Source organism: Phocoena phocoena, chromosome 1 (genome assembly GCF_963924675.1).
Source record: "Phocoena phocoena chromosome 1, mPhoPho1.1, whole genome shotgun sequence".
In the NCBI taxonomy this organism is placed as follows: Eukaryota; Metazoa; Chordata; class Mammalia; order Artiodactyla; family Phocoenidae; genus Phocoena; species Phocoena phocoena.
Genome location: NC_089219.1, coordinates 54,568,597 through 54,596,068, shown reverse-complemented (window position 1 = coordinate 54,596,068; position 27,472 = coordinate 54,568,597). Strand labels below are relative to the sequence as shown.

At 42.9% G+C, this 27,472-nt stretch overlaps 1 protein-coding gene across 2 annotated transcripts in view; it reads right to left on the bottom strand.

Annotated features, from left to right (window-relative positions):
* PGM1 (phosphoglucomutase 1) overlaps positions 1–26,381 on the bottom strand; it is a 57,703-nt gene extending 31,322 nt beyond the window's left edge. The window contains exon 1 of one of the 2 annotated variants that reach the window (XM_065886404.1): positions 25,949–26,381. In XM_065886404.1, coding sequence (XP_065742476.1) covers positions 25,949–26,194 — 246 coding nt within the window. In that variant the 5' untranslated portion in view covers positions 26,195–26,381. Of the gene's footprint in view, positions 1–2,218; positions 2,830–25,948 lie in introns of those variants that run through there. The other variant, XM_065886396.1, reaches the window with a different exon arrangement.
* Positions 26,382–27,472: the final 1,091 nt, after the last annotated feature.

The window sequence follows — 27,472 nt, the reverse complement described above, 5'->3', positions numbered from 1 at the left end:
ATAGGGCCTGGTGTTTTATGTTTCATACAAAAACAAACAAAAAAAACAAGTTCCATTTTCTTTGCTCTGCCAGTCATACACACAGGTTCTATTCTCATTTCCAAAATTATCTCTGGGTTTAAAGCTCGGGGGACTGAATGACATACCCGTACTATAAACGGGGCCCCACCAATGTTTTATTTTGTACATTAAAATTGCCTGTAAATGCAGACAGCTCTGTGCAAACAAAAACAAAGGCAGAGTGTATTCCATTATCTGTAAATGTACCAGATAAAACTGTACTAAAGGGGAGAAATGAAATGGTCTCCATGTAGCTCACTGGGCTGAGAAGCTCTCCTAGAATCGGCTCATAGGTGGAGTAGGTATTGACAAAGCTGAGGAAGGAACATTGACTTCTACCAAAATCTGTGGCAATAAATTTTCTTTCCTTTAGATTGCCTCCCTGAAGTTCTGCCCACAATCAAAGGGATGTTAAAATAGTCAGAATTTAGGATATGTTAGAAAAAGAAATCAAACTATATAGGATTTGATAGGTTTTATCAGATGAAAGTGCTTTATGGGTCCACTAAACGTTTTACGTAAGTCAGCTGGGTAGTGTGACTGTTTTAAATGCAACACTATTTTTAATGAGGAATGTCCTTGGAAAGACTTGAAAATATTGCTGGGGCTGTCACAGCTCTAACAAATAGGCAGTTACCATATTTAGTCAAGTATTATCACTTAATTGCATTATTTAGCAAACCTTCAGATGGTAAATCTGAGAAAGTCTATAGCGTCTGCCTGAATTCCTACCACACATTCCTACCACGTCTTCCACAGCCTTCCGCTTTGCACAAAAATGAAATGAAGCCAAATATATCACAGCAAAGGGGACAGTGTACCAGATCCACTCAACAATCTAGATATATTCGGAGAAATAATGTGCCATTCGTTCTCCCCCAAATGATTAAAAGCATCTTAATACCGTTCGTTCCCTTTGCAGTTCTCCTCAAATTGACAGCATGTCACATTTTATCTTAAAAATGTGTATGTGTCATAATTTCGTATTTGAGTACTTTATCAGCAAATTTTACATGAGAGGCATTTTCATTCTGAAACTGGGTATAGAGGAAACCTCACATAAACAATAGGATCTACAAACTCTTCTAAATTTGATAACGTATGCTTTTTTTTTAATTTGGCTTTTGTAATCACACCTTCTTAGTGTGTTGTTAAAACAGACTGAAAATGAATGCCCAACAACACATTTGGCTACAATGCTAAATTTTTATGTTCTCAGCATCAGAATTGCTTCCAGAAAGGAACTAAAACAGATTTTTAAAATTTGTAAGTACTGAAGGACTGTGTGCTCCAAATTATTGCTAACTGTAATCTAAAATCTAAAAATATATTTTTGGTCCCACAGAGGAATTTGCAGAGCAAAAACAGCAATGTCCTGATGCCTGCCTTCCCGTAAATCAGTAAGGCTGTGCAAATTGTTAGATTATCAACATCAATGCTTCCTGGTGCAAGATTCCTTCTGATTTGGTTAATTCAGGCAACACAGTTTTTCACGATGCAGAGCTTTAGCAGAGCCTCCATATATTATAGTCTTACAGGAGTTATTATCTCTACCCTGCTGCACAAATTCACCACACACAGGGCTTCTTTGTGTCCAAGGTCATTATAAGTGGGTTCCCCTGTAACAGGTCCTCTTGGAGAGCTCACACCTAACATTTTCCAATTCCCTCCTAGCATTTCTGCACAACTACCGGGATCCACAAATAACATTGTGCCCTGGCTTTTGTTTTCCTGTTTGACAAGTGACTGAACTTCAACAAGGAAGCCATTGAAAGAAAACAAAATCTTCTTCTCTCCGCTGCTCATTAGAGCCTCATACACAGGACAGAGTGTCCCTCAAAACTAGTTGAATGTAGATAAGACAGCTTAAGGCTGGGGTACGCTTTGAATGTCTAAAAGCAACAGGTACTTTTTCAAGCAACAGGCACAGAGCACAACATAAGAAATTAAGCTTACATTCCCATATCCCAATGTGACTAATGTAATTTCAGGGGTAACATCACAATATACAATCTCTGAAGTCACAATGAAACTTAATTGGATGCTAGTAGCATTGAGGTGTTTACAATATACAAATCTTTGTACTTGTGTATATTTCTGCAAAATTAAGAGGTTATGTGGAGAGCCAGAAGCATAGCAATACTTATCGTATACCAACCCCATTGGCAGCTGCCATCTGCACTATTGTCTCTATTGCTGATTTATTAAAATACCGCCCATCTCCACCAACCACCAGTGAGGATCCCTGGCGATCTTTTAGGTCTATGGAAAAGAATACACTCTGGATGAAATTCTCCAGATAGCATGGCTTTGCCTCGAAATAATAGGTTTTCTTCCGTAATCCACTAGTTCCTGGTTTCTGGTCGTAGTAGGGAGCTGTAGCAAAAGTCAACAGAGGGAGAGGACCTTCTTCCATTTTTCTGTATTTCCCAGAAATCCATTCATCAGGATCACTCATCTTTCACTTCCACCAGTTGGCTCAGCGAGGGTGCCCAGAAAGCAGCCAAGGGTCCCCCAAATAGTCTGTCCAAACTGAAACTGCAACAGTGTTGGCCGAGTAACTAAAACAGAGGTCTTGCCTGGAAGATCACTCTCAATGACGAAGCAGAGTTAATTCCTGTTGTCGTCACCCCGTGTGAAAAAGTTACGGACCAAACACCCACCCACATCCACAGATCTTCAAAGTTGTTTTGATGAGGACAGTCTGCCTACATAACCAAGCCAAATACCCTTCAATTATTTTTGCCTCGTTTCCCTGTTAGGGTGGAGATGGGTCCAGAGGGTGTTGCATGCAGCAGACTTCAGTTACAAACACCAGGTGGCCTCCAGACTCCACTCTCAGAGCCAGACAAAGACGGAGCAAGTGCAGTCCTAAGAGGCAGGATCATTAACAGGACACCTGGTGTGGCTCCCACCAGGCTCTCTGCTACTGACACCCCTTAAAACTGAGCCTCTCTGGGCAGTCATCACTGAGAAGGCCATCTACAGCTAAAGTTGTTCCAGGCCATCTCACAAGTTAAAGGTCAATCTTAAAATGGAAGTGAAAGATCTCAGTTACCTCTGGTTTCCTTTCATCACTGTCATTTTGATACTTAAGTATTTGATACTCAGTGATTTTTTTTTTTTACTTCCCACATGCAATCCCAGTTAGAAGGAAAAAAAGCATCTAACAGAACAGATTTATTCACTGGCCACCAGAGATTTAACAAAAAAGTATTCAGTTCTAGAAGAATAGAGATTCACAAATATGCCCTGAATGACCAACAGCTTGGTCATCATTCCCTTGAACTTATAGAAAAGTAGGGATGAAGATGCACCAAATCCTTGAAAACATAAGCAGAATAGTGTGTGTGTGGTAGGGGGAGAGGGAAGTAAGTTTTTCTGAATGCATGAGGCTTGATCAAGTTATTATTTGGAAAAATAATATGAACATAAGATTAAAATTTGTATATTCATATTCTCAGTTTTAAGTATTTGACTTTTAAGAAAACATTTTTAGTGAAGCAGTTTAAGTCCTTTGCATTTGAAGAACCTAAGATGTTTAAAAACATTCTACCTCATCCCATTTGATCCCTGAGATTTTATTAATAATCTATTTCAGTACATACATGTTGTGCTCTTTATCTGGCTCAGCAAAAGTTGTCAATTATGAAGCTCCATTGTCAAGGTTTTGGTGAACTTGTTAACAAGGCTTAAAACGTAAATCAAGACTAGTTACGCCACATGTCTGGGGAGTTTGATGTGCACATAAAAGTCAGGTTTTCAAGGGAAAAGTAGTAATCTCTTGAGAAACAAAATCTGAATATTTTTCTAATAATTTGTCAAGCCAGTTCCAAAAGCAGACAGGCCCTGAGAGCAGCAGACTGCCCTCTGAGAGGCAAGAGTGTCTCTGTGCTCCAGGGGCTACACATACTGGACCAGAAGAGCTAACGGGCTCATGAGCAGAAAGCAGGCCACTACCAAGGAAGCCTAGTCTCCTTCAAATGGCAAACAGGGCTGGCCCACCTGAAAAGAGGACCTCGAGACATAACATTATAAACAATTCACAGGACACGTCTATTAAGCTGAAAACCAGTCAGCCAAAAGACAATTGCTTTTTATAGCTTATTTTTCCCTCTTATTTCAAGTTTAAAACCAAAATTCTTATGAAGTAAGCTTCCTTTATGAACAGTAGTTTACACACCCAATGTTTTTCAACTTACTACAAATGCATTTTTTTAATTCATATTTTTAAGTTCCATGGCCAGTTTTCTCTGATTTTAGATAGGTTCGCAAATTATGCCAGTCTATGTGTCTTGACATATTTAATAATAGATCCGCATTCATGAAATATCAACTCAACAGTCTTTTCATTGGGAATAACAGAGCAACCAACCATGTAATTGGTAGTGTCCTTAACAAGGTCTTGAAAGCCCAGCATAGATTCAGGGACACTTCGTTGCAAAGGGGCTCCAATATCCCCACTAAAACTTCTCTGCCCACACATTCCAGCATGTTCTCTGCTGGTGATCGATCGCTTTCTCTCGAAGCTCTTTCTGAAGCCAGAACTAGAAGAGTAATGTTTTGTTGGGGGCTTTTCCCACACATTCATTTATTTTATTTACAGTTTATGGTCAATGCAAATCAATTCCGTAAAATGAGAAATGATGAAGAATCAAGGCATAACTATGAAAATTCAAAATCGATAGATGTTCAACACAAAAAAACCCACAGCATCAAAATGGGTTTGTATGCAGCATAAGATCCAACAGGTGTTATTTCAAAGGATGGTAAATGCTTGCTTTTTTTTTTTTTTAAAGACAGTGGCCACATCATATACTAGAACACCTCAGCTTAGCAGTGTGTTTTCATATGAACTAAAATTTGTTTCTAAAAATATTTTTTACATTGAAACTGTTTTAAGAGCTACACTTCTCCAGGATTAAGCCTGTTCCTAGGCCTAGTACCAGTTTCTAACCACCTAAAAACTGACTGATACAGAAAGTATTCCAAACATAAGTATTCTGATTCTTCAAGGTTAAAAAATATATATTCTAAAGTAGTTTAGAAGAATCATTGCAAACAATAATGCTGGTGGTCTTCTACTCCTAACTCTCCAAATAGCTGATATGCCACTTTGGGGTTCATTATTTGATGGCCTCTCACTTCCAAGTTTTTAAATATAGCTCCCCAGTGGAACATCTTCATATTTAACACATTATTGAACACAAAGGGAAATAGACAGCAGTGTTTGAGCATCGGGAAGTCCTACCTGTGAAACCTGGGGAATCAGGTCACTAGGTGAACCCAGCACCCCCTTCCTGGATGGGAATGTCCGTGTGGGCACACACACTATTTTACTTCACTGTATGTGAGCCAGCTTTATGGCGAGGCATGGACTGGAAAAGACCCCATCTCTCATGGCCCCTGCACATGCCAATGAATATCCAGCAATTTAAGTGCACCTCAAATCTAAGGCTCCGAAGGAGAGAGTTCTGTACCCCAAAATGAAGAGCAATGTTTTCACCAACTACACGTGTCAGCATGGTGTTTGTCAACATGCAAAACTAAACCAAAACGATATAATCCTTGCCCTAGAAAAACTTCTGTTCTAAAGATGGGCCTGGGTCATAATTTTATGGACACTATAGAATTCAACCCCACATAAAAATATTACCAGAAGCAGCAATGTTAGATGGACTGTGAAGTGTGGTAAAAAAGAAGCAGCATTAAAAACATTAAGCTTCCAAAGACACTCAGACTAAGTGGGCCAGCTATTAAGAAACTCATTTGTCTGAGCTCTCCAGCAAAGGTTGAACTTCATCTTCGGAAACGTTACTGTCGAGCATAGCAAACCCAATTTGGCCTAATGAATCTGCCTGCCTTGCCAGTACTCCTTCACAATGACACAAATTACATTTAAACCATGCAGGGGATTTAAGGATTATTCCCTTCAGACAAGGAACTTTCATACTGGTCTTGGGTCCAATCAATTTCACAATGGCAGAGTTATGAACCCCTTCGCTCCCAGCCTCGCAAAGACTCCAGCTCCCACTCTGATCAGCAATGATGCCTTCCTAGTAGAACACAGCAGAAACTGAAGACTTGCCAATCCTTTATTCATTCTACCTTTGTTTTTTTGCCATTGACAAATATTTACTGGGTTACTAACTGCTGTGCCCCAGGGCCAGTGGGAGGGCTGGACCCAGGGCCTGAAAAGGTTCGCCTCTTCACACCAAGAATTATTCTTTAGAAAATGCCACAGGTGTGGGCATAGTGGATAGAACTGGTAACCCTTTCTCTCAGCACAAGCACTAGAAAGAAAGCTACTAACTGGGCTAAAAGCAGCAGGGCCCATTAGACCCCCAGCCCAAAGCCCTGCGCTTGTGACAGCTGCAGGTGCCTGCCTGAGTGCTTGGGGTGTTTGACCCCAGTGACAGGAAACAAAAGCTGGGAAAAAATCATTCATTTCTCCAACCAACAGTAAGTAGGCATGTAGTGAATGCCAGCCCCAGGAGAGGCACTGCAGGATAATGCAAAAACCACAGGTTCAGGAGCCAGACACAACCAGGGCTCATATCTTTTTTTTTTTTTTTTTTTTTTTTGTGGTACGTGGGCCTGTCACTGCTGTGGCCTCTCCCTTGGCGGAGCACAGGCTCCGGACACGCAGGCCCAGCCGCTCCGCGGCATGTGGGATCCTCCCGGACCGGGGCACGAATCCGTGCCCCCTGCATCGGCAGGCGGACTCTCAACCACTGCGCCACCAGGGAAGCCCCAGGGCTCATATCTTGCACTCTAAAATGTATGGGGAGGTATTATCTCGAGCAAGTTAACTTACTTGAGCCTGTAAGATGGGGATAGCTGTCAAGGTTGTTCTGAGAACTGAATCAGGCAACAGGTGTGAAAACACTTAGTACCTGTGTCTGGAATACAGCAGATTATCTCAGTAAATGCCAGCCCCTCACCCTTCCATCCTTAATGTCCTCATCTCTAAAATGGGATAATGATACCTGCCTCACAAGGTTTGGGGGACGATGACTTCCCCGAATGTCTGTGAAAGCCTTTGTGAACTAGAAAATGATGTAAAGATATGAATTTTTTTTCACATTCTGAGGGGTGATAGGGACAGGAAAAAAAGGCGAACGGACCTTTGTTCTTAAGAAATTCATTTCGGAGGAGCCATCACAGCCTGGTGGCCTCCGTGCTGTCCCAGAGGTGCATGGACAGAGCCATGGCTCGCAAGAGGTTGTAGTGATGGGGTAAGGCTGAAAAGTAGTTGGGGCAAGATTATAGAGTCTCATGAATCACAATAAAGTTTATTCTGCAGACACCAAAAGCTATGGAAATTTTTAAGCCGGAGGAATACAAACTGCTATTTTTTGGAAAGTTGAATGGCTGCCAGTGGTGCATCAAATAGCTTGGAGGAGAGACTGGAAAAAGATGAATCAAGGCTTGCAAAAAAGGATTGCCTCTGCAGCTGAGGTGGCTCTGAGGATCCTGGTCTCTGTGATCTTGTCAAGACCTGCTCCTCTTACAAAGGACTTCAACTTTGAGTCTTGGCCAGTTTGGGCCCTTTTAAGTTATCTTCCTCCAATATGAAGACACTACCCAAACAAGCTCTTTCCTCTGACCCCTTCAGTTCACTCTCTCTCTTCTCTGAGAACTGTCCCCTATCCCACCCCACAACAGTGGATACCTAGGGCCAAGTTTCTACTGCAGGACCCTGATGGCAGGCCATGATCACCAACGGCAGACACCTGACCAAAGCTGGATCACTCATATTTTTTCTCCTAGGAATCTAGAATTAGGACTCAAAAGTGTGCCAGTCAGATTCAGTTAGTTCTTGAACTGGGAATACAGGTAAACTCAGGTGCTGTGGGGCAGGGATATCGTGTCATGAGAATATCTATAGAATTGTAACTGGCAGCCAGATGATACATGAGAATATGAGACAATATTATGCAGGATCCAACTCTGGATCACTCAGGCATCCCTAAGAGCTGGGGGCCTGATGTATAGGAAGAACTGGAAAAGAATTCAGAGTAGATTCAGGCAGAATATAGGTTAGATGAATCTTTTCAAGTGGGTAAGGGTTGCAGACTCGTGAGACATGAGAGTTGGGGATTGTGGTCTTTGAACACAAGCCACTTGAGACTCCCCTGGTGGCACTGGCATTCTGGACTGGGGTGCTTCCATAGCCAGATTTCCGGTCAGTGTCACCCCCAATTCCATTGGAAAGGTAACTCCTAATTGCTTGGGATAAAAGAATTTTTTTAAAAAAACAGATCTTTATTGGAGTATAATTGTTTCACAATACTGTGTTAGTTTCTGTTGTACACCAAGGTGAATCAGCCATATGCGTACATATGTCCCCATATCCCCTGCCTCTTGAGCCTCCCTCCCACCCTCCCTATCCCACCCCTCTAGGTCATGGCAAAGCATCAAGCTGATCTCCCTGTGCTATGCTGCTGCTTCCCACTAGCTAACTATTTTACATCGGTAGTGTACATATGTCGATGCTACTCTCACTTCACCCCAGCCTCCCCCTCCCACCCCGGGTCCTCAAGTCCATTCTCTATGTCTACATCTTTATTCCTGCCCTGCAACTAGGTTCATCAGTACCAATTTTTTTTTTAGATTCCATATGTGTGTTAGCATATGGCATTTGTTTTTCTCTTTCTGACTTACTTCACTCTGTATGACAGACTCTAGGTCCATCCACCTCACTACAAAGAACTCAATTTTGTTTCCTTTTATGGCTGAGTAATATTCCATTGTATATATGTGCCACATCTTTATCCATTCATCTGTCGATGGACATTTAGGTTGGCTCCATGTCCTGGCTATTGTAAATAGAGCTTCAATGAACGTTGTGGTACATGTCTCTTTTTGAATTATGGTTTTCTCAGGGTATATGCCCAGCAGTGGGATTGCTGGGTCACATGGTAGTTCTATTTTTAGTTTTTTAAGGAATCTCCATACTATTTTCCATAGTGGTTGTATCTATTTACATTCCCACCAACAGTGCAGGAGGGTTCCCTTTTCACCACACCCTTTCCAGCATTTTTTGTTTCTAGATTTTTTGATAATAGCCATTCTGACTGGCAAGAGGTGATACCTCATTATAGCTTTGATTTGCATTTCTCTAATAATTAGTGATGGTGAGCATATTTTCAGGTGCCTCTTGGCCACCTGTATGTCTTCCTTGGTGAAATGTCTATTTAGGTCTTCTACCCATTTTTTAATTGGATTGTTTGTTTTTTTGATATTGAGCTCCATGAGCTGTTTGTATATTTTGGAGATTAATCCTTGGTCTGTTGTTTCATTTGCAAGTATTTTCTCCCATTCTGAGGGTTGTCTTTTTCTCTTGTTTATGGTTTCCTTTGCTGTGCAAAAGCTTTTACGTTTCATTAGGTCCCATTTGTTTATTTTTGTTTTTATTTCCCTTTGTCTAAGAGGTGGGTCAAAAAAGATATTGCTGTAGTTTATGTCAGAGTGTTTTTCCTATGTTTTCCTCTAAGAGTTTTATAGTGTCTGGTCTTACATTTAGGTCTTTAATCCATTTGGAGCTTATTTTTGTGTATGTTCTTAGGTACCATTCTAATTTCATTCTTTTACATGTAGCTGTCCAGTTTTCCCAGCACCACTTACTGAAGAGGCTGTCCTTTCTCCACTGTATGTTCTTGCCTCCCTTGTCATAAATTAGGTGACCATATGTGTGTGGGTTTATCTCTGGGTATTCTATCCTGTACCATTGATCTATATTTCTGCTTTTGTACCAGTACCATACTGTCTTGATTACTGTAGTTTTGTGATATAGTTTAAAGCCGGGGATTGGGCACTTCTTAACATAAAAAGATTTAGAATTAAGTGTAGACATGAAGTAAATCAAACTCGTAGTAGAGAGATAATAAATCATAGTATTAATATTTTTGCAATAAGCTTGGGAGAAAATCTATATTTAAGTATATTAAGAGACTCTGGGATATTGATTTATCTAATAGATCGGCCCTGTGATTCCAATTTATAAGATATAGGTGAGTAACTTATTTTGACTTATGATTTCAAGTAAGAGAATTTTATAAAAGTTATAAACATTATTGGATCATTCAAGAAAACTTTGAATGTACCATACTTGTATGTTTAAATCATCAGATGCAGAGAGTTTACGGCAATATTTCAGGGAATGGATTCTAAGGCCAGACTGACAAGAGTTGGAACCCAGCTCTGCCAGTCACTGGCTGTGTGACCTCAGACAAGTTACTTAGCCTCTTTGGGCTTCCATTGTCCCATCTGTAAAAATGGGGAGAACAACAGTCCCCCTATCTCACTTATTGTTGCAGTCATGACTGAATGAAGTAATATACAGAAAATTCTAAAACCATTGCTGGCATAAGGTACCCTACACAAGTATCTGCTATTATCATTATTAGATTATATGAGAACAATGGGAATATTTTCAAAGTTTTGCTTGTTAGACAAAGGCTGTAAAAAGTAAATAAACATTTGATTTATAAACTTGAAATATTCATAGGAGTTTGAGTATATAGCTAAGATCTCTCTCTCACACACACACACACACACACACACACACACACACACACACACCCCGCACCAACTTACACTGACAATGGAGTCAGCAGAGAGAGGAAAATGAAGCAGATGTGCTGAGATAAACAGAGAGGATAGACAGAGGCTAGCTGCCTGGGCTCCTCTTGCCTCAGGCTCTTGTGAGGCCCAAGTGCCCACCCTGCCCTTGGCTTTCAGGAGACCCTCTGGCCTTATGATACAGTCCTCTTAGAGGCTCAGTGTGTCAGACTGGGTTTCAATACTTGCCACACCTGCACACTTCAGTGTGTTGAGCAGGGCTCTGTAGTGCATGGCTCCCATTTGCCAGCTCTGAGGCAGGCTCCACCTGCTGTCCCATCCAGGGAAGAAGAGGAAGAAAAGAAACCTGCCTTCACACTTTGAGCAACCTCAGCCAACAGCAAGGAGACCTTGGGCAAAGTATTTAACCTCTCAGCGCCCCCATTTTCTCACCTTTGAAACGGGGACTGATAATAGCACCTCCTTAGACTTACTGTGGCGATCATTTCATAGTATTGCAATCTAGAATCATTAGCTTGTACACCTGAAACTAACACAATGTTATATGTTGATTATACCTCAATTTTTTAAAAAATGCATCTCTTAAAGAGAGTTAAAAAAAGAAAGATATAGTACCTACTGCACAGGTTTGTTGTATAAAGGTACGATGAGTTAGTAAGTATAAAGAGCTTAGCACTGGCTGGTTCTAGTGCCCTGTGAGTCCTACATAAGAGTTAGCTTTTATGACTACCCTGAACCAATCTGAAAACGTGTAGCTGCGTTTAATAGCTATCTATGAGTACATATGTTTTAATAGAGTTAGGAAGTGTCCTTTAAAGAAAAGGAGAAACTACATTAAACTGTAAAGGTACAAGGCCAGAAGAATTACAAGGACCAAATGGTTTGTTTAGAGTTGTACAGAATCCCAGGTTCAAAAAATACTCCAGAAGCACATTTTGAAGTTAAAAACAAACAAAACCGCTGCCTAGGAGCGTGTACATCCTTTAGCATCCGCCAGTCTGTTGGCCCTCTGCTTACACCCATATGTCCAGCAGTTACTATGTGAACTGACTTTTCCATTCAGATCATCAGGTACTGTGTGCACCACGGGAAGATGACAGACTCAAGTTATCAAACTCCTGATCTCAAAGGAGAGATTAATAAGTCAATAAATCATTTTAAAAGGAGTAAAATCTGGGAGCTTGCAAGGGTGCTCTGAGTGTTCAGAGGAGAGAGAAAATTTTTGGAAGGCATTCCCCACTCCACAAATACCATTCTTAACTTGCGTGGTTAAATCTAAAAACAGTCTCTCCAACTTGAAGATGCTCAAGGCTTAGGAATTACTTTCATACAAAATGCACATGTCAAGAAGACTCCTGTTTAATAAGAAATCACCAATATTCAATCATCCTGACCTAAAAAAACAATGAATATGGTTCACATAAAATTTTTATATGTATTTTTATCTTATTTCCTTTTTGGAGCATCCTTAAAAGTTTTTTTGTTTAAATCCGTGAAGAACATTCATTTGGAGTTAGCAGAATATTTTCCCATATTCTGGCTATTACCAGGAACTATGTATTAAAGTCCTCTGGTAGGGCTTCCCTGGTGGCGCAGTGGTTGAGAGTCTGCCTGCCGATACAGGGGACACGGGTTCGTGTCCCAGTCCGGGAAGATCCCACATGCCGCGGAGCGGCTGGGCCCGTGAGCCATGGCCGCTGAGCCTGCGTGTCCGGAGCCTGTGCTCCGCAATGCGAGAGGCCACAGCAGTGAGAGGCCCGCATACTAAAAAAAAAAAAAAAATCCTCTGGTAAAAAGAGGGCTATCTATATAGAATTGCTTTATCTCAAATCATTCATAGCTGTATGCTTCCCTCTTGTGTTACAAAATGGAAACACAAGCAAGATTTCCTACAGCCTCAGAATGGGTGGGCTACCTGCCTGGAGCAGCATTACACAACTCTCGAGGGTACCATTCACCTGGAATACAATGAGAATCAAGTCCCTCGGAATTCTGTGGCAGACAGTGACTGGCCCTCTGTCAAATAATTAAAATGTGGCAGATTTCTTGACTTTTAAGAAGAAGAGACGTTACATTATTCTGTCTCCTCACTAAGGATTTTTCCAATTGCACGGTCTGGCCAAACTAGTATGTCCAGCTGTAAAGAAACTGAATGAAGGTGGCCACAGAGAGGGAACATCTTTTTCTATGGGGTCTTTGTGAGTCTGAGTTTCTGTAAAATGGGGATAGTAAAACTTCCTTTAAAGGTTCTGACAGCAAATGAGGAAAGGCATGTAAAGTGCTTATCACAATGCCGGTCCGTAGAGTAGCCACTCAGTAAATGTTATATAAACTACCAAAACAGAGATACTGAGAAGCACTGATCCCATCCTTCTAACACAACCCCTGATCTCTAAAGCACGTGGGCCCAGGCAGGAGAGAATCAATGCTCTGGGTCGGCCTGTGGGATAGATTAAACACCTACGATGGGCCAGGGAAAAGGTGGAGGAAGGGGAATCTACGGTCCCTGCTCTAACCAGAGGAATCTACAGTCCCTGCTCTAACCAGAGGACTTCAGACAGGCCTGGGTCCAAATCCTGCCTTTGCCAGCTTCTGGCTGTGTATGGCCTTTCTGGTCTCATTTTTCTTATTTGTAAAACAGGGACAACGACACTGCTTTAAAGGCTGTTGTACAGTAGGAGATAATTGCAGTAGGTCACGATGTGCTGGGCAGTGTTCCAAGAGCTTTACAAGCATTAACTCACTTAATCTTTACAACAACCCTATGAGATCAATACTATTATTCTCAGCCCCTATCTTAGGAATAAGAACACTGGTTATGTCATCTGCCCAAGGTCAAATAGCTGGGAAATTGTGGAGATGGGTTTTGAACCCAGGGAATCTGGCTCCAGAACCCACCCTCTTAACCATCATGCCGTGTTTCCTCTTATTGTATTATGTGGCAAATACACAATATGCAATAGCTTTTAAAACAGCGATCTAAAGAGATGCGGTCATTTTCCCACTCTACACCATTTATGGGAATTCCTGGGATAAACAGTAGCCCAAGTGGGCAGAGGCAGGACACTCTCACTGGGGTTTAAGATTTAAGTGAGAACAAGGCTTCAGGAAAATCAAAAGTTGCACCACAACATAAAAGATTCGGGAACCCCCTAGACTACAGCTCTAGATAATTCTATTAAAAATGTCTACCTTGAGGAATTCAGCATAGTGGAAATCTAGGTTTGCATCCTTACTCTTGATAATTTTTAGTATCTTGGTGATCTTGGGCAAATCACTTACCCTCTATTTCCTCATCAGTAAAACAGAGGTCTAAATACCAACTTCTTAAGAGTTGTTGACAGGATAAAAGGAGATCATGTAAAGGGCTTATCATGGTACACAGGATTACATGTAGGTTCTCAGGCAGGTTTATTTAATAACAACCCTGCAATATAGGTATCCTCACAACCCCCATTTTACAGATGAGGAAACTGAGGCTTAGGGAATAAATGACTCGCTCAAAGCCTCACAACTAATAAACTGGAAGGCAGGCTTCAACACCAGTTTTAACGCCAAAGCTGGTGCTTAGGCTGTATGGCTCCTTTGGATGATCAAGTGCATTTGAACTTGGAAAAAATTAAGAGGAAACAGATTCCAGGTGACTCTCATCGGGATATTGGGCAAGTGCAAAGTATATGAGTTTTGATGCCTGTACAACCCACTGCACTTGGTAGACAGAGCACAGGTGTTGTGTGTTGAACTGAGCATCCCACCAAAAAAAAAAAAAGATATGTTAAATTCTGAACCCCAGATACCTGTGAATGTGACCTTATTTGGAAAAAGGGTCTTTGCAGATGCGATCAAATTAAGACGAGGTCATACTGGATTAGAATGGGCCATAAATCCAATCACTGGTGTCTCTATAAGAAGAGGGAGATTCAGAGACAGACACATAGGGAAGAAAGCCAGTGAAGACAGAGACGGAGATTGGAGTTCTCTGCACCAATGACTGCACCTTAGAGTCTTCCAAACCTTTGTATGCCCATTATTTAAATTAATTCTCATAAAACTCTCCAATAGGGCAGATACTAGAATTGATTCCATTTTACGTGTGAAAACTGAGCTTTAGATCAGTTAAGCAGAATACATGATATTGCACAGTAAATGGTACAACTGAGATTTGAAACAAAATCTTCAATTCCAACCCATCACTATGAACTAAAGTTATCTGGTAAGATTCAAGGAGCCACCAAGTGGCCTGTCTTCCGGTTGACATTATGTCAGAAGTCTACAGAAGCAGTGTGGATTATGGAGCACTGGAATCTTCTTGTCAGTTATTACCATTAGTATAGTTTTAAATAGGACAACAACGGTATTAGGTATATGCAGTAAAGCAGAGACTGTGCCCTGCCTCCACCCTCACTTCACTCTCGGCTAAGGTCTCCCTGATTCCTCTTTATCATCCTGCACTTGTCTCAAAAAGCACCTTGTCTGGGCAGAGAAAACATCCTCATTCTTCCCTTCCCCTTCAAGGTGGGGTTGAGTGACTCTGTGATCCTTTGATTCCCTGAACTTCTCCCCTGGAGATTCAGAGGGAATGCAACCCTGCCAACACCTTGATTTCAGACTTCTCATCTCCAGAACGGTAAGAAAATAAATTTCTGTAGTTTTAAGCCACCCAGTTTGGGGTCATTTATCACAGCAGCAACAGGAAACTAATGTTCACACCAATGTTCAAACTAGTATTCACACCATATTTTTGTAACTACTTATGGATTCTCCTCTACCAGCACGAATCCTGAGAATGAAGATTTTGTCTTATTTATCTTTGTACCTGCAACTATCTCACACAGTGCCTGGCACTTAAAGAGTGCTCAGCAATGCTTGTTGAATGAGAAAATACATGTGGTCCAGGAGGTACACAGTAACGCCAGCACACATTTCGTGCAGCTTCCCATCTGTAGCATGACATTGGCCTGGGCCAGGTAACCATGCCATAGATCCATCCCAAAATACCCATCTTCAACTACGCACTGCTAGCTCATGACTCCAGTAAGGTGAAGGCCTCAAATCAATGGCCTTGTGACCGACACTTAGAGCAACTGTGAACCTCTGCCTCACAGATCAAATTCAAGGGACAACGTATGGACAGAGACAGGACAGGACATGTTGGCAGTGGAGGTGACAGACACAGAAGACCTTCCCCTCTGCCCCTCCACTGGCTTCAGAGTTTGGAATAATCATAATAATCATTAGAATCATCAGAAGCTTCTGTTTGCTACATACTTCCAACGGCAGGCACTATAGTGAGCGCTTCACAAATGTTACTTTGTTCTCACGTTAATCGTTAAGGCAGATATTTTTACTCTCTTTATACCAAATCTACTTACACGGTGAAAGGCTACGGTGAACTGTGTGATGAGCATGTTTCTAGTGAACTTGACCTCAGAGGGCTTGGCACCAACTGCATGGCCCAACCCAGAGAATCAGCTGTCTTTTGTGACAGGAGCCAGCCTCACTCCCAATTCCATCTGCGTTTCCTACACTTATTTCCCTTTTGCTTCATTTTTAAATGGATTTCATTTGGCTCCACAGAACGCATTTCTTTCAAAGTCCCCACGGGGCAGCGTAACATAATAGTTTTATTACCAAAGCAAAAGGTCTTTCCCCATCCCCACCCAGTTATGCCAACCCAGCTCCATTTTCTGGCCTCTTTGCAATCATGGGATGATCTCTCAGAGTTGAGGTGGACACAGGCTTAACACCTAGGTTTCTGGTTTTCGTGGCTTTGAGCTGACAGAACTCCCTTCCAAGGTCAGGGTCATTTTGTCTACTTGGGCTTTCACAAAACTTCCTACTGCGTACAATTTCTAAATGCACCAAAGCATGTTGAGATGCTTACCAGGATGGACGAGAACTGGATCCCCAGCCCACTGCGGTAAACTGCAGAAGGAAAGCAGAACGCCAGAATCTCCCTCAGCATGAACTGTCTTCTAAGACCTTCTCGACAGGGCAGTGTGCTTGAACAGTATAAAATGTAACTCATTTTCAACAGTTATACCAGAGTATTTTCATCTAAATTAATATTATCTCCTTCAAAACAAGCACCCTGGGTAGCAACGTATGTATTCAAACAATGCTGACTTTGCACTAACATTTCTGGAACTCTTTTTCAGGCAGCTGTCTTTACAGTCTGTGGTACTTTCTTTGAACGTCTTCAGTCTTAACAAATTTCATCCTCTGAGAACAGATGTGAACTTTGGAAAGAGAAGAAAATTGGTCGGAGCCATGTCTAATGAATAAAGTGGGTGATCAAATCTTGTTACATCATTTTAGGTGAAAAATGAGGCATGACTGTAAAATAATGTGACTGGTTTCCCTAGGTGACCCATAAACCGACTAGCTGAAAAATAATTCCCGTAGAGGAGTTTCAAAACGCTTTGAGCACTAGATGCATCACTGGAATAAGTGTATGGTTCCCAGAGTGGTGACTTGGCAGGGTACAATACTAATTTGGATATATAAGTTCAAATATGTTTGTAAAAAAAAGAAATCTGACTGCTTACACTCATGAAAATGAAGAAGCTATTCTCCTGGAGAAATTTCTCCTCCTTTTTTTGACAGCCTGGTTGGCTTTGGACAAGGAGTGTGCTGAGAAAAATAGACTCATCTCCTGCAGAAAGGCTTCGTTGGACACACTACCCCCTTCCACACATAACCCCCACCTCAAGCGGGGGCAGGCATCCCGGCTCTGAGCGTCCACAGCCATCTCTTTTCCCTCGGGTATTAGCACTTATAAAACTTAGTGGTGATTGTCTGTTTTTGTGTCAATCTACCTCCTTCAACTAGAGGCTCCTTGAGAATGAGGACATTATTTTGTTCCTGTATCTCCGATGCTCGGACAATGTGCACAGAAGCACAGGACACTAATCCCCGTTCTGGAGGCGGACCCTTTGCCTTTGCTTCTCACGTTCCCAGGACTTCACCTGTCAAATATAATTTCTTCTGCCTGGCAAGCAAAACTGGACATTCAGTCTGTGTAAAATCCACCCATACAAATTTATAGAGGCCTAAAGTAGAGTTAGTGGTTGCTTAGGGCTGAAGGTGTAGGGGAGCAAGAAGGATTGACTGTTAATGCACAGGGCTTCTTTTAGGGTGATGGAAATATTTTAAAATCAGATTGTGGTGATGGTTGCATAACTCTGTAAATACACTAAAAAATACTGAGTTGTACACTTTAAATGGATAAGTTGTGTGGTGTGTGAATTATATCTCAATAAAATAGTTTTATTTTAAAAGTCCTCCACAATGAGAATGATTGTTGCCTAGGTTCCTTTCTAAGCCTGTAGTTGGAATAAACGATAGTCAAGGTCTTTTTAAAAAATCTAGGTACCGATATGAAATTAGGTCTCTATGTTCTCTCTGTAAATCTATCACTTGAAAATGACTGAGTGGTTTTCACTAAATTTGGAAAGCATGTTTATGATAATGAGGACTGTGGGGTATTCCCCAAGATTAATACTCCCCTTCATTTGGACTGACACCCCCAATATTTAGCCTAACACATAGTACCCAGAATAACATCGATATAGGCATACCTCAGAGATATTGCAGTTCCAGACAACTGCAATAAAGTGAATATCACAATAAAGCAAGTCATACGAATTTTTTTGGCTTCTCAGTGCATATAAAAGTTATGTTTACATTATTCTGCAGTCTGTTTAGTGTGCAACAGCATCATGTCTAAAAAACTGTATATACCTTAATTTTACAATATTTTATTGGTAAAAGAAAATGTTAAGCATCATCGGAGCCTTCAGTGAGTTATCATCTTTTTGCACCTGCAACTTCAAAGATCATTGATCACATAACAAATATAATAATGATGAAAATGTTGGAAACATTGCGAGAATTACCAAAATGTGACACAAAGACACGAACTGAGCAAATGCTGCTGGAAAAAAACTCGTCACAGAGTTGCCACAAATCTTCAATTTGCAAAAAATACAGTATCTGTGAAGTGCAATAAGGCAAAGTGCAATAAAGTGAGGTATACCTGTATTTCCCAGCCTCCCTTGCTGCTTGAGGAGGCCTTAGCCTAAGTTTCGGCCAATGGAACAGGAGTGAAATCGATTACATGCAGCCTCTGAGAAAGGTGTGCCTTCCTCTCTCTTTCTCCCCTTCCTGTTGGCTGGAATGACCATATGGTGGTAGGCAGCCACGTTGGACTATGCAGATAAGGGCGATTCACTGGGGAAGGCTGAGCAACAAAAGAAAAACATGCATCCTCTGACACAGTGGAAACACCACCCTAGGCCTGGACTGCCCACACCCAGTCTATTACAGAAAGGGTAATACTCTTGAACCTATTACTATGAACTTTTATTTTAAGTAACTTATTTTAGAACTCTGCTATAGCAGCCAAAACCTATGTTTTAACTAATGATAAAATTTGGTGTTCTGTACCAAAACAGAATCTAAAATGTGCAGCACTGGCATACTTTTTATGGCCATGGCAAAATTTTTACCACCACTACCCTGGAAGGCAGACCACGGGCCAACCAAACCTGTAGCTCTAGGCAAATGGTTAGGAGAATTCAGAACAGGAGTGTTTGTTGGCTGCTTCTTGCCACAATACAGAGAGGAGCTCAGGCAAGGACTAGGCATCCTGCAAGCAGAAATGGAGGTGATGGTTCTGCTAAGGAAAGTTTTCTTTGTGGCTTGTACACCATGTTGCCCAAGTCCAGTAATCTGTACACTGCAGAGTTGAGATGAAGATCATTTGTATACCTAGGCTAAAGCAGCTACCCATGAAGCAGCAGGTGTAGCAGAAAAGGCTTAAATCTTTCCTGGGATTCTCTGCCACACAGTGGGAACTGGCCTACCAGCAAATAACCCATTAAGGATACTGTCTTCTTACCCAGCCTAGCTTTTCCTACTGTCTTAAAGTGACCATCAGTGACAGAGAAATCAGGGGAGGGACAAAGCATAGAGGCCAAAAAATAAAAGCTAATGTTTTCAGGCTTCTAAACTCCATCTAGGTGAGAACTTTCACTGTGGTTATCAGTGTTGGAGAAACAAAGGACTTTTAGGCAAGATAAATGGGGCCTTAAAGGAATGGGTAGGGGATATTATAATTTTGTGATAATGTCTGTTTAGGTGTGGTGCTGAGTCAATTTTCCTTGGTTTCCAGAAACTCTCTCCCAGGGACAGGATTTATGACAACTGAGGAGGCTCTGCTTTTAGGCAGAGAAAGGGGTTCAGAAAAATGCCTATTTTCAAAGGCCTTCAGCTCGAAATAGTTTTTATGCCACAGTGATGTATTCTGGACCCCTTCAGACTTCAGAAAAGCTTTCAGAAGAATGATTTGAGTGGGCTACACCTCTAAGAAAGTTAAGCAGGCAAGTTTCTATGATCCATTCATTCTCCCTTAAATTTCCTTGAACTTGACACAGACATACCCAGTCATTCTGTGGCCATTGGAGCTGTGGTTACAGTGGGGAATCACCTTTTAAAAATGGCTACTGAAGCACTGACGTATATACACTACCAAATGTAAAGTGGATGGCTAGTGGGAAGCAGCCGCACAGCGAGATCAGCTCGGTGCTTTGTGACCCACTAGAGGGGTGGGATAGGGAGGGTGGGAGGGAGATGCAAGAGGGAGGAGATATGGGGATATACGTATGCATATAGCTGATTCACTCTGTTATACAGCAGAAAGTAACATGACATTGTAAAGCATTTATACTCCCATAAAGATGTGAAAACACACACACACACACAAATTAAAAAATAAAAAAAAAATTTTTAATGGCTCCTGAGTGTGCCAAGTAATCGAGGGCTCACCTTCAGTTGGGAGAATTTGGAGAAGACTTTTCTTACCTGGTGTCCTCAAACGGGATGGACCACAAACGGGGTAGCCCTAGGGGTGGGGAGGATGTTTGGAAAGGGTGAAAAGGGGCTGCCTTTGCCTCAGGGTTTTGTTGCTTTTTTAACTTCAACTGTTGGAAGTCTCCCTTCCCAATGCTTATCCCAATCACCACTCAGATGAGTCCCCGAGGCACAAGATAGAAAAGGTGAATGAACCCTGAATAAATACAGTGAGGAATGTCAATCAGCTCAGGCCAATGAGTCTGAAACACTTTGAACACTACGTTTTCGTACTGGAAACAATTTCTTCCCTTTTTCCTCTTCATGAGTGCCCCAAAGTGTTTCTGAAAAGAAGAAACGTGACAGGTAGGTGGTGGTACAGAAAGACTTGGTTGACTTGTCCAACCTGCTAGAAATGGTGGAGTCGTAATCAGGACTCTGGTCTTCTGATATTTCATCCAGTTGATCTTTTCCATAAATAAGTATATCCCAAAGCAAGCAGTTTCAGGGATTGTTATATCTTACTTAAAAGCTTGGGAAAACTGGCTTGGGCAATGTTAAGTAGGACTTTCAGAGCTTTTAATATACAAAAGAGTCATGTGAGATTGCAAGAGGGCCCCAGAACGATATTGGGAAGTATCAATTTCCACCACCCCAGGGTTGATATGACTATCCATACATTATAAAAATCTTCCCAGGGTTAAGTTTGGCCTCTTCCTTTTAAACTGTTGTTCGTGGCATACAGGGAGGGTGAGATCCTGTTTTCCTATAGATTATACCATACGGCTCATTTTGACAACTGATACATGAATCTGTTTTTGCCTGCTGTTGAGTGTGAATGATTCTGCCCAAGGATTACTTTCCTCCCAGGTCACACCCTGGTAGGATTTGGGGATAAGGATTTGGGGGTAGGATTTAGGGTAACTTTCCTCCTGAGTCACCACATGGTAGGATCTGGGGGTAAGGATTTGATTCTGAATAAATAATAGTCTCTTATACTGAACTCTAATATGCTTACAAACACCTGTGTTGCTAAAGAGTGAGCTGAAATGGTCACTACATTGTGTGAGCCCCATGGGTTTAATCAGCGAGGTGAGTAGCCATTCTGGGGCCAAACCAACCAGCGTGAGGACCACAAACACTGGCAGGAGCTCCAGATGAACTCGCAGTTCATCTGAATGGTCTCCTGGGATAAAGCAGAGAACGAGACAAGCCCAGGCTTCATCCACTTGAGACCTATAGTCAAGAAGGTTTGTGTTGGAGGCCAGGTGGGTTACAGACAAGCAACCCAACAACCACTATAAGATGCAGTCAGCACTATCATGGAGGTGAGCAAGACAGGCTACGAGAGCAGAAAAGTGGTGCACCTGATTCAGGGATTGGGAGCAGAGAAGTGCCAACTAAACCCAGACCTGAAGGTGAAGGGGCGAGAAGAACGCTCCAGGTGGAACCAGATGTGAGAGAGTAAAGCATGTTGGAGAAGTAGGTTGAAGAGGCTGGTTGGAGAGAGCCCCGTCCTCCAACTCTGTTGTTTCACGCTCTACAGGAAGCAAACACACTAAAAACCCCTCATGTTTTATATTTTACAAGATACTTCCACACATACTGCTTTATTTTCTCACTACAGCAAACATTTCAGGCGTCCCTGGCCCACACTCACAGAGTCAGGAAAAGAGACTGGGAATTGCCCCCTCTGTTCCTGCAATGCAAGAGATGTTACACAGTAGCAAACACAGATATGCCAGGACTGTGTTCCAAATACTAGATTCCCGCAGGGAGTGGCTGAGGACACTGTCAGTCTGGGTAAAGGTTTTTTTTTTTTAACATCTTTATTGGAGTATAATTGCTTTACATTGTTGTGTTAGTTTCTGCTTTATAACAAAGCGAATCAGTTATACATATACATATGTTCCCATATCTCTTCCCTCTTGCGCCTCCCTCCCACCCTCCCTATCCCACCCGTCTAGGTGGTCACAAAGCACCGAGCTGATCTCCCTGTGCTATGCGGCTGCTTCCCACTAGCTATCTGTTTTACATTTGGTAGTGTATATATGTCAATGCCATTCTCTCACTTCATCCCAGCTTACCCTTCCCCCTCTCCAGTCTGGGTAAAGCTTTAAGCAGTAAATGAGCATTTGGAAGGTATCCCAAATTCCCTCCTTTTTCACTTGGGCTAATCTAAGTTTTTGTCACTTGTACCCAACTGGGTTCTGACTAACAAGGTATCCCTCTATTTTGGTTGGGGCCATTGAGGGTAAGAGGAAGGTAGGAGACAACGCTGAGATCTATGGGGTGTGGGCATTAATATGTGCCTCGGGCTGGGTATGATTAACTAGTGTCCCCATATTAGCAGAACATTGATAACAGAAAGTCCTGCCCTCAGGCTCATCCTGAGGTTTCCCTACAAGTGTCATTCAAACAGTTTCCAGGTGAAAAGGGGCTGCCAGGCACTTTTAAATATGTTGTTTCATTTAATCCTCACAAGAGCCTCACTGCGTACATATTATCATTTCCAGTCTTCACAGACAAGGGGGAAAAAGGATCCAAAATTGAATAACTTGCCCAAGAGAACTGTCCCCAACTCCTATGATTTTTATTCTTTTTGTCTAGAATTCCTCCCCCAACAAATCCATCTTAGAAACTCCAACTCATCCTGTAAGCCTCAATCCCGCTACCACCCCTCTGTGAAAACTTTTTCGCTTCCCCTTCCGCGCCCAAGTACAGCCTGCCATGCTCCTGTCCCTTCACCATCTGGCACATAACTCCCTCACAACACCTAACACACTGTGTTGTCTGCTTATTCCTGTCTACCTCCCCTTCTAGGCTATGTACTTACTGAGGGCAGGAATGTATTATATCCCAAGTACTAAGCACAATGACTGATAAGAAATAAGCACATAGTAAATGTTTAATGAGAATAAATGTATGGGTCATAAACTATATGCTGGCTTTAAGTGCTGGAATATACTTGAAGTGTTTTCCATATACTTCATAATTCAGGGCAACAGAACAAGGATTCATTGAATGCTGCATTGCCTTAGGTACGAGGGAGTGTCACATGTAAACTGACAATTTCATCTATTCTAGCGGTATCTATGGGGAAAGGTCAGTTAAGGGAGAAGAGTGGCATACAGGGGCTGCTGGGAAAGGCTTTCTGAAGATGCTATCTGGATTGCACCAGAAGAGAAAGAGCAGCATATTTAAATCCCTGGTGAGGGATGACAGAGAGAGAGAATAAAATCAGAGAACAGTGAGCTGAGGATGGAAACCTAGGGAATAGCTAGGATGTGGGTAGAGTAAGCAGTCCATGAAGGAACTCTCAAAAAGTGTGAGTAGAATCGGGAGACAGTGACCAAGGCAAGGGAATGAGAATTTTTAATGAGTACAAAGTCAGCACTGCCAAATGCAACAGGCAGGTCAGATAAGATAAGGCCTAAACAATGTGCAATGGATTTAGCAACCAGAAAGTCATCAGTAACCTTGGCAAGAGCAACGTCAGTGGAGTGGTGGAATAAACAGAAGCCAGACTGCAGTAAGGCGGTGAGTGAACGGGAGTTAAGAAATCTGTGATGGTGAATGTACACAACCTTTACAAAGATTGGCTAAAAGGGGGCGGGGAAAGCAACAGGGTAGAAGCAAAAGGGTGAAGTGGTTTTAAGAACATATATTTTTAGTCTTAACTAATTCTTTTCTTCCACCCCACACTACTCTCAAATGGACAGTTTTCCAGTTGGACCCCTTAAATTCCCACTATGCTGTAAGCCCCCTAAGGACAAATCTTGCTTCTAAATCATCTTTTTATTCCACCCATTTCTCTGACATAGTATAGGCTCAGTATTTGCTGAAGAAATGCAAATTCAACACAGGTGATAACAGGGAAATGAACAAGAGCTGTACTGGGATACAGGTCTTGTTCATTCTTCGTTCTTCTTTCAAGGGAATGTGAGGTTGTCTGAAAACTCAGGATTATAAAGAAAACAAATCCAGACAATCTTCTCTCACCGATGCTTATAAATGTTTGACCCAGAGAGGCAGATGTAGATTGTTCCCAGTTTAGATTTGAGAGACAGCTGGAAAATATGTCTTTAGGCTCAGGGTCTCTTCATTCCCAGAAACTGTTCAAGTCCTTGGAACTAGCAGGTGTATACTAGATTCTCAGTGCTGCCATTAGAGTTCCTGTTGAACCTGCCTAAGCTTCAGTTTTCTAATTGGCATCTTGAAGATGCCCATAATAGCATCTACCTCATAAGGCTACGGGAGGATAAATGAGATACTGCAGGGAAGTACTTTTCACAGGGCTTGGCAAAATGGCACTCAATATGTTAATAAGAGAAATAAAGTACTGCTAAAATGGATAAAAATATTTCTAAATATTACTGAGTTCCAGAAGAGGTGAGTGTAAGTCAAATCTTATGTTAAATATAGAAAGAAAAAAGAAAACTTAAAAAAAAAACTCGTTAGAAAACTTTTTTATAAGAGTAAACAATTACCCCAATTTACTTATTTTATAAAGCCGCATTTTCGCAAACGTACCAGGTTGACTGAAAAGTCTACTTCAAGGTTTCACTTATGTGGACCTGCCCCATTAACTCATTTAACGTTCCTTAGCTGTGGTGGCAGAACCAAGGTATTGCGTTAATTTCCTGGCCTGCCACGACTGCTTACACAAGAGCGCCCTTGGGTAGGTGGTTTCTGTTCTAATGGAAATTCAGCTCCAGGCCCCTCGGTGGAACAGATCCAGTAGCAACACCGAGCAAAGACTACCGTTTTCAAAAGCCTGCCCCCCCAAAAACCAGGCCGCTCCAGGGCAGAGGCAGAAGCTCCGTCCCAGCAAACTTAGGGGACGGGGAAAGGGACTTTGCGACCGCCTCCTCAGAACTGAGTGCTTGACCACCAGCGGGGCGGGTGTCCAAAGCCTTGAGCTCGCAGCCAGCGGGAAGCGCCAGTCCCGGACGAGAATAGCAGGCAACCCAGCGGGATGCAAAAGGGTTCTGAGCAAGGCCGCGGCCTCTAACCTTTCCCGGTTAAGGCGACTGCCCTCTGCTCGGTAACTGCATCTCCACCGGCAGAAAAGGTTAACGTAAAGGTCAGAGGCCTGGACGGCGGCGGGGGGAGGGGAGGGGGGGAGGGGGAAAGAGAAGGGAGGTGCAGGAGGCGGAGGGGCGGGCCTCCCAAGGTCAAGCCCTGCCCTTCGCCTCGCGCCTCCCCGCCCGCGGGGGCGGAGGGGCGACGAGGGAGGGGAGGAGCTGGCAAAAGAGCAGCTCTGCGGCGCCCCGTGGCCACTGTCCGGCCCTGGGCCACCTCTGCCCGGCCCGCTAGGCCAGGAAGAGCGAGCGCAGAGAATTGTGGGGGTGGAGACTGAAGCGGCGCGCGCGGAAGTGGCCCCGCAAGAGTGAGGCAGAAGGCGGGCGGGCGACGGGGGCGGCCGAGGAGCGGGCGCGTCCCTTACCCCGTTGGCGGCGGCGATGCGGACGATGAGCTGGATGGCCTCCTTCATGTAGAACCTGCCGTCACCGCCCACCACCAGGGTGGCCTCCTGCCGCTTTGCCGTCTCCACGGTGGAGATGATACTCTGGATGAAATTCTCGGCATAGTTTGCGCTGCTCTGAAACACCTTCACCCGCTTCCGCAGCCCGCTCGTGCCCGGCTTCTGGTCTTGGTACGCCTTGGTCTTAACGGTCACGATCTTCACCATGGTGGCGACTAGCTTCCTGGGGCCCGAGCGGACTCTGCTAAGCGAGGGGCGACCGGAGCTGTGGCTGCAGCTGCTGTGTGGTGAGGCCTCTGACGGGTCAGGGCAATACAGGCTCTCTCAGCGGTGCTCGTCCCTCCTCCTTAAAGGGACAGGGGACAGGACCCTCCCTTCGCGGCCAGCCCACCTCCTTGCAGGTCCGAGAGGGAGGGGAATGGGGAGCGCCCACCCCTAGGCCACCAGTGTGATGGGTGGAGCCTCTCTGATTTACCCTCCCCTCGAAAACCCATCCGCTGTAAAATGAAATCCGGAACTCCTCCCATAAGTGGGAGAGCAGAGCTTGGGGTAGGGACCGGGTCACAGGGCAAGGACTTGAGGCAGAGCGGGAAAAATAGAGTAGGGACAGCCGGACTTAGAAGACTTGGGAAGGTTTCAACTTAGGATTTTTCCGCTTTATGATGGTGCGAAAGCAATAAGCATTCAGTAGAAGCCATACTTCTAATTTTGATTTTTGATCTTTTCCTGGGCTAGCAATATGCAGTAGGTACTCTGTACACTGGAGATGCTGAGCTGTGACAGCAAACCCAGCCCCAGCTCCCCGTCAGCCACTTGATCAGGAGGGTAAACAACCAATACACGTGGAACCACTCTGTATCCATACAACCATTCTGTTTTTCACTTTCAGTACAGTATTCAATAAATTGCATGAGACATTCAGCACTTTAGTATAAAATAGGCTTTGTGTTAGATGAATTTGCCCAACTGCAGGGTAAAGTAAGTACTCTTATAGGTAAGCTAAGCTGAGCTACAGTGTTTGCTAGGTTAGGTGTATTAAATGCGTTTTCCCCTTATGATAGTTTCACCTAACAGTGGGTTTATCAGGAGGTAACCCTAAGTAGAAGAAGATGTGTACAACATTTCCTGTGGTTAAGCTGGAGTTTCATATGTAAATAACTTTCCGGAAACACGTTCTGAGGGATGGAAGTGTCAGCCTTAGCTAGATTTTGACTCATTTTTTCTATCTAAATATTAGGGTATTTGTGTCTAATTCAAAGGTCTAATTCAACCTACTACTTTCCACCTGTTTACTGATGGGCCACACTTCATTTGGTTAGGGTGGGTGTACTAATAGATAAGATTTATTGAATATAACGTTTACTGAGTATAACGTTTCTAAAGTACAGGTTTTATTTTTTCCCCTATTTCATGCTCACAAAACTGAGATTCAAAAAATAAAATGGGGGCTTCCCTGGTGGCGCAGTGGTTGAGAGTCCGCCTGCC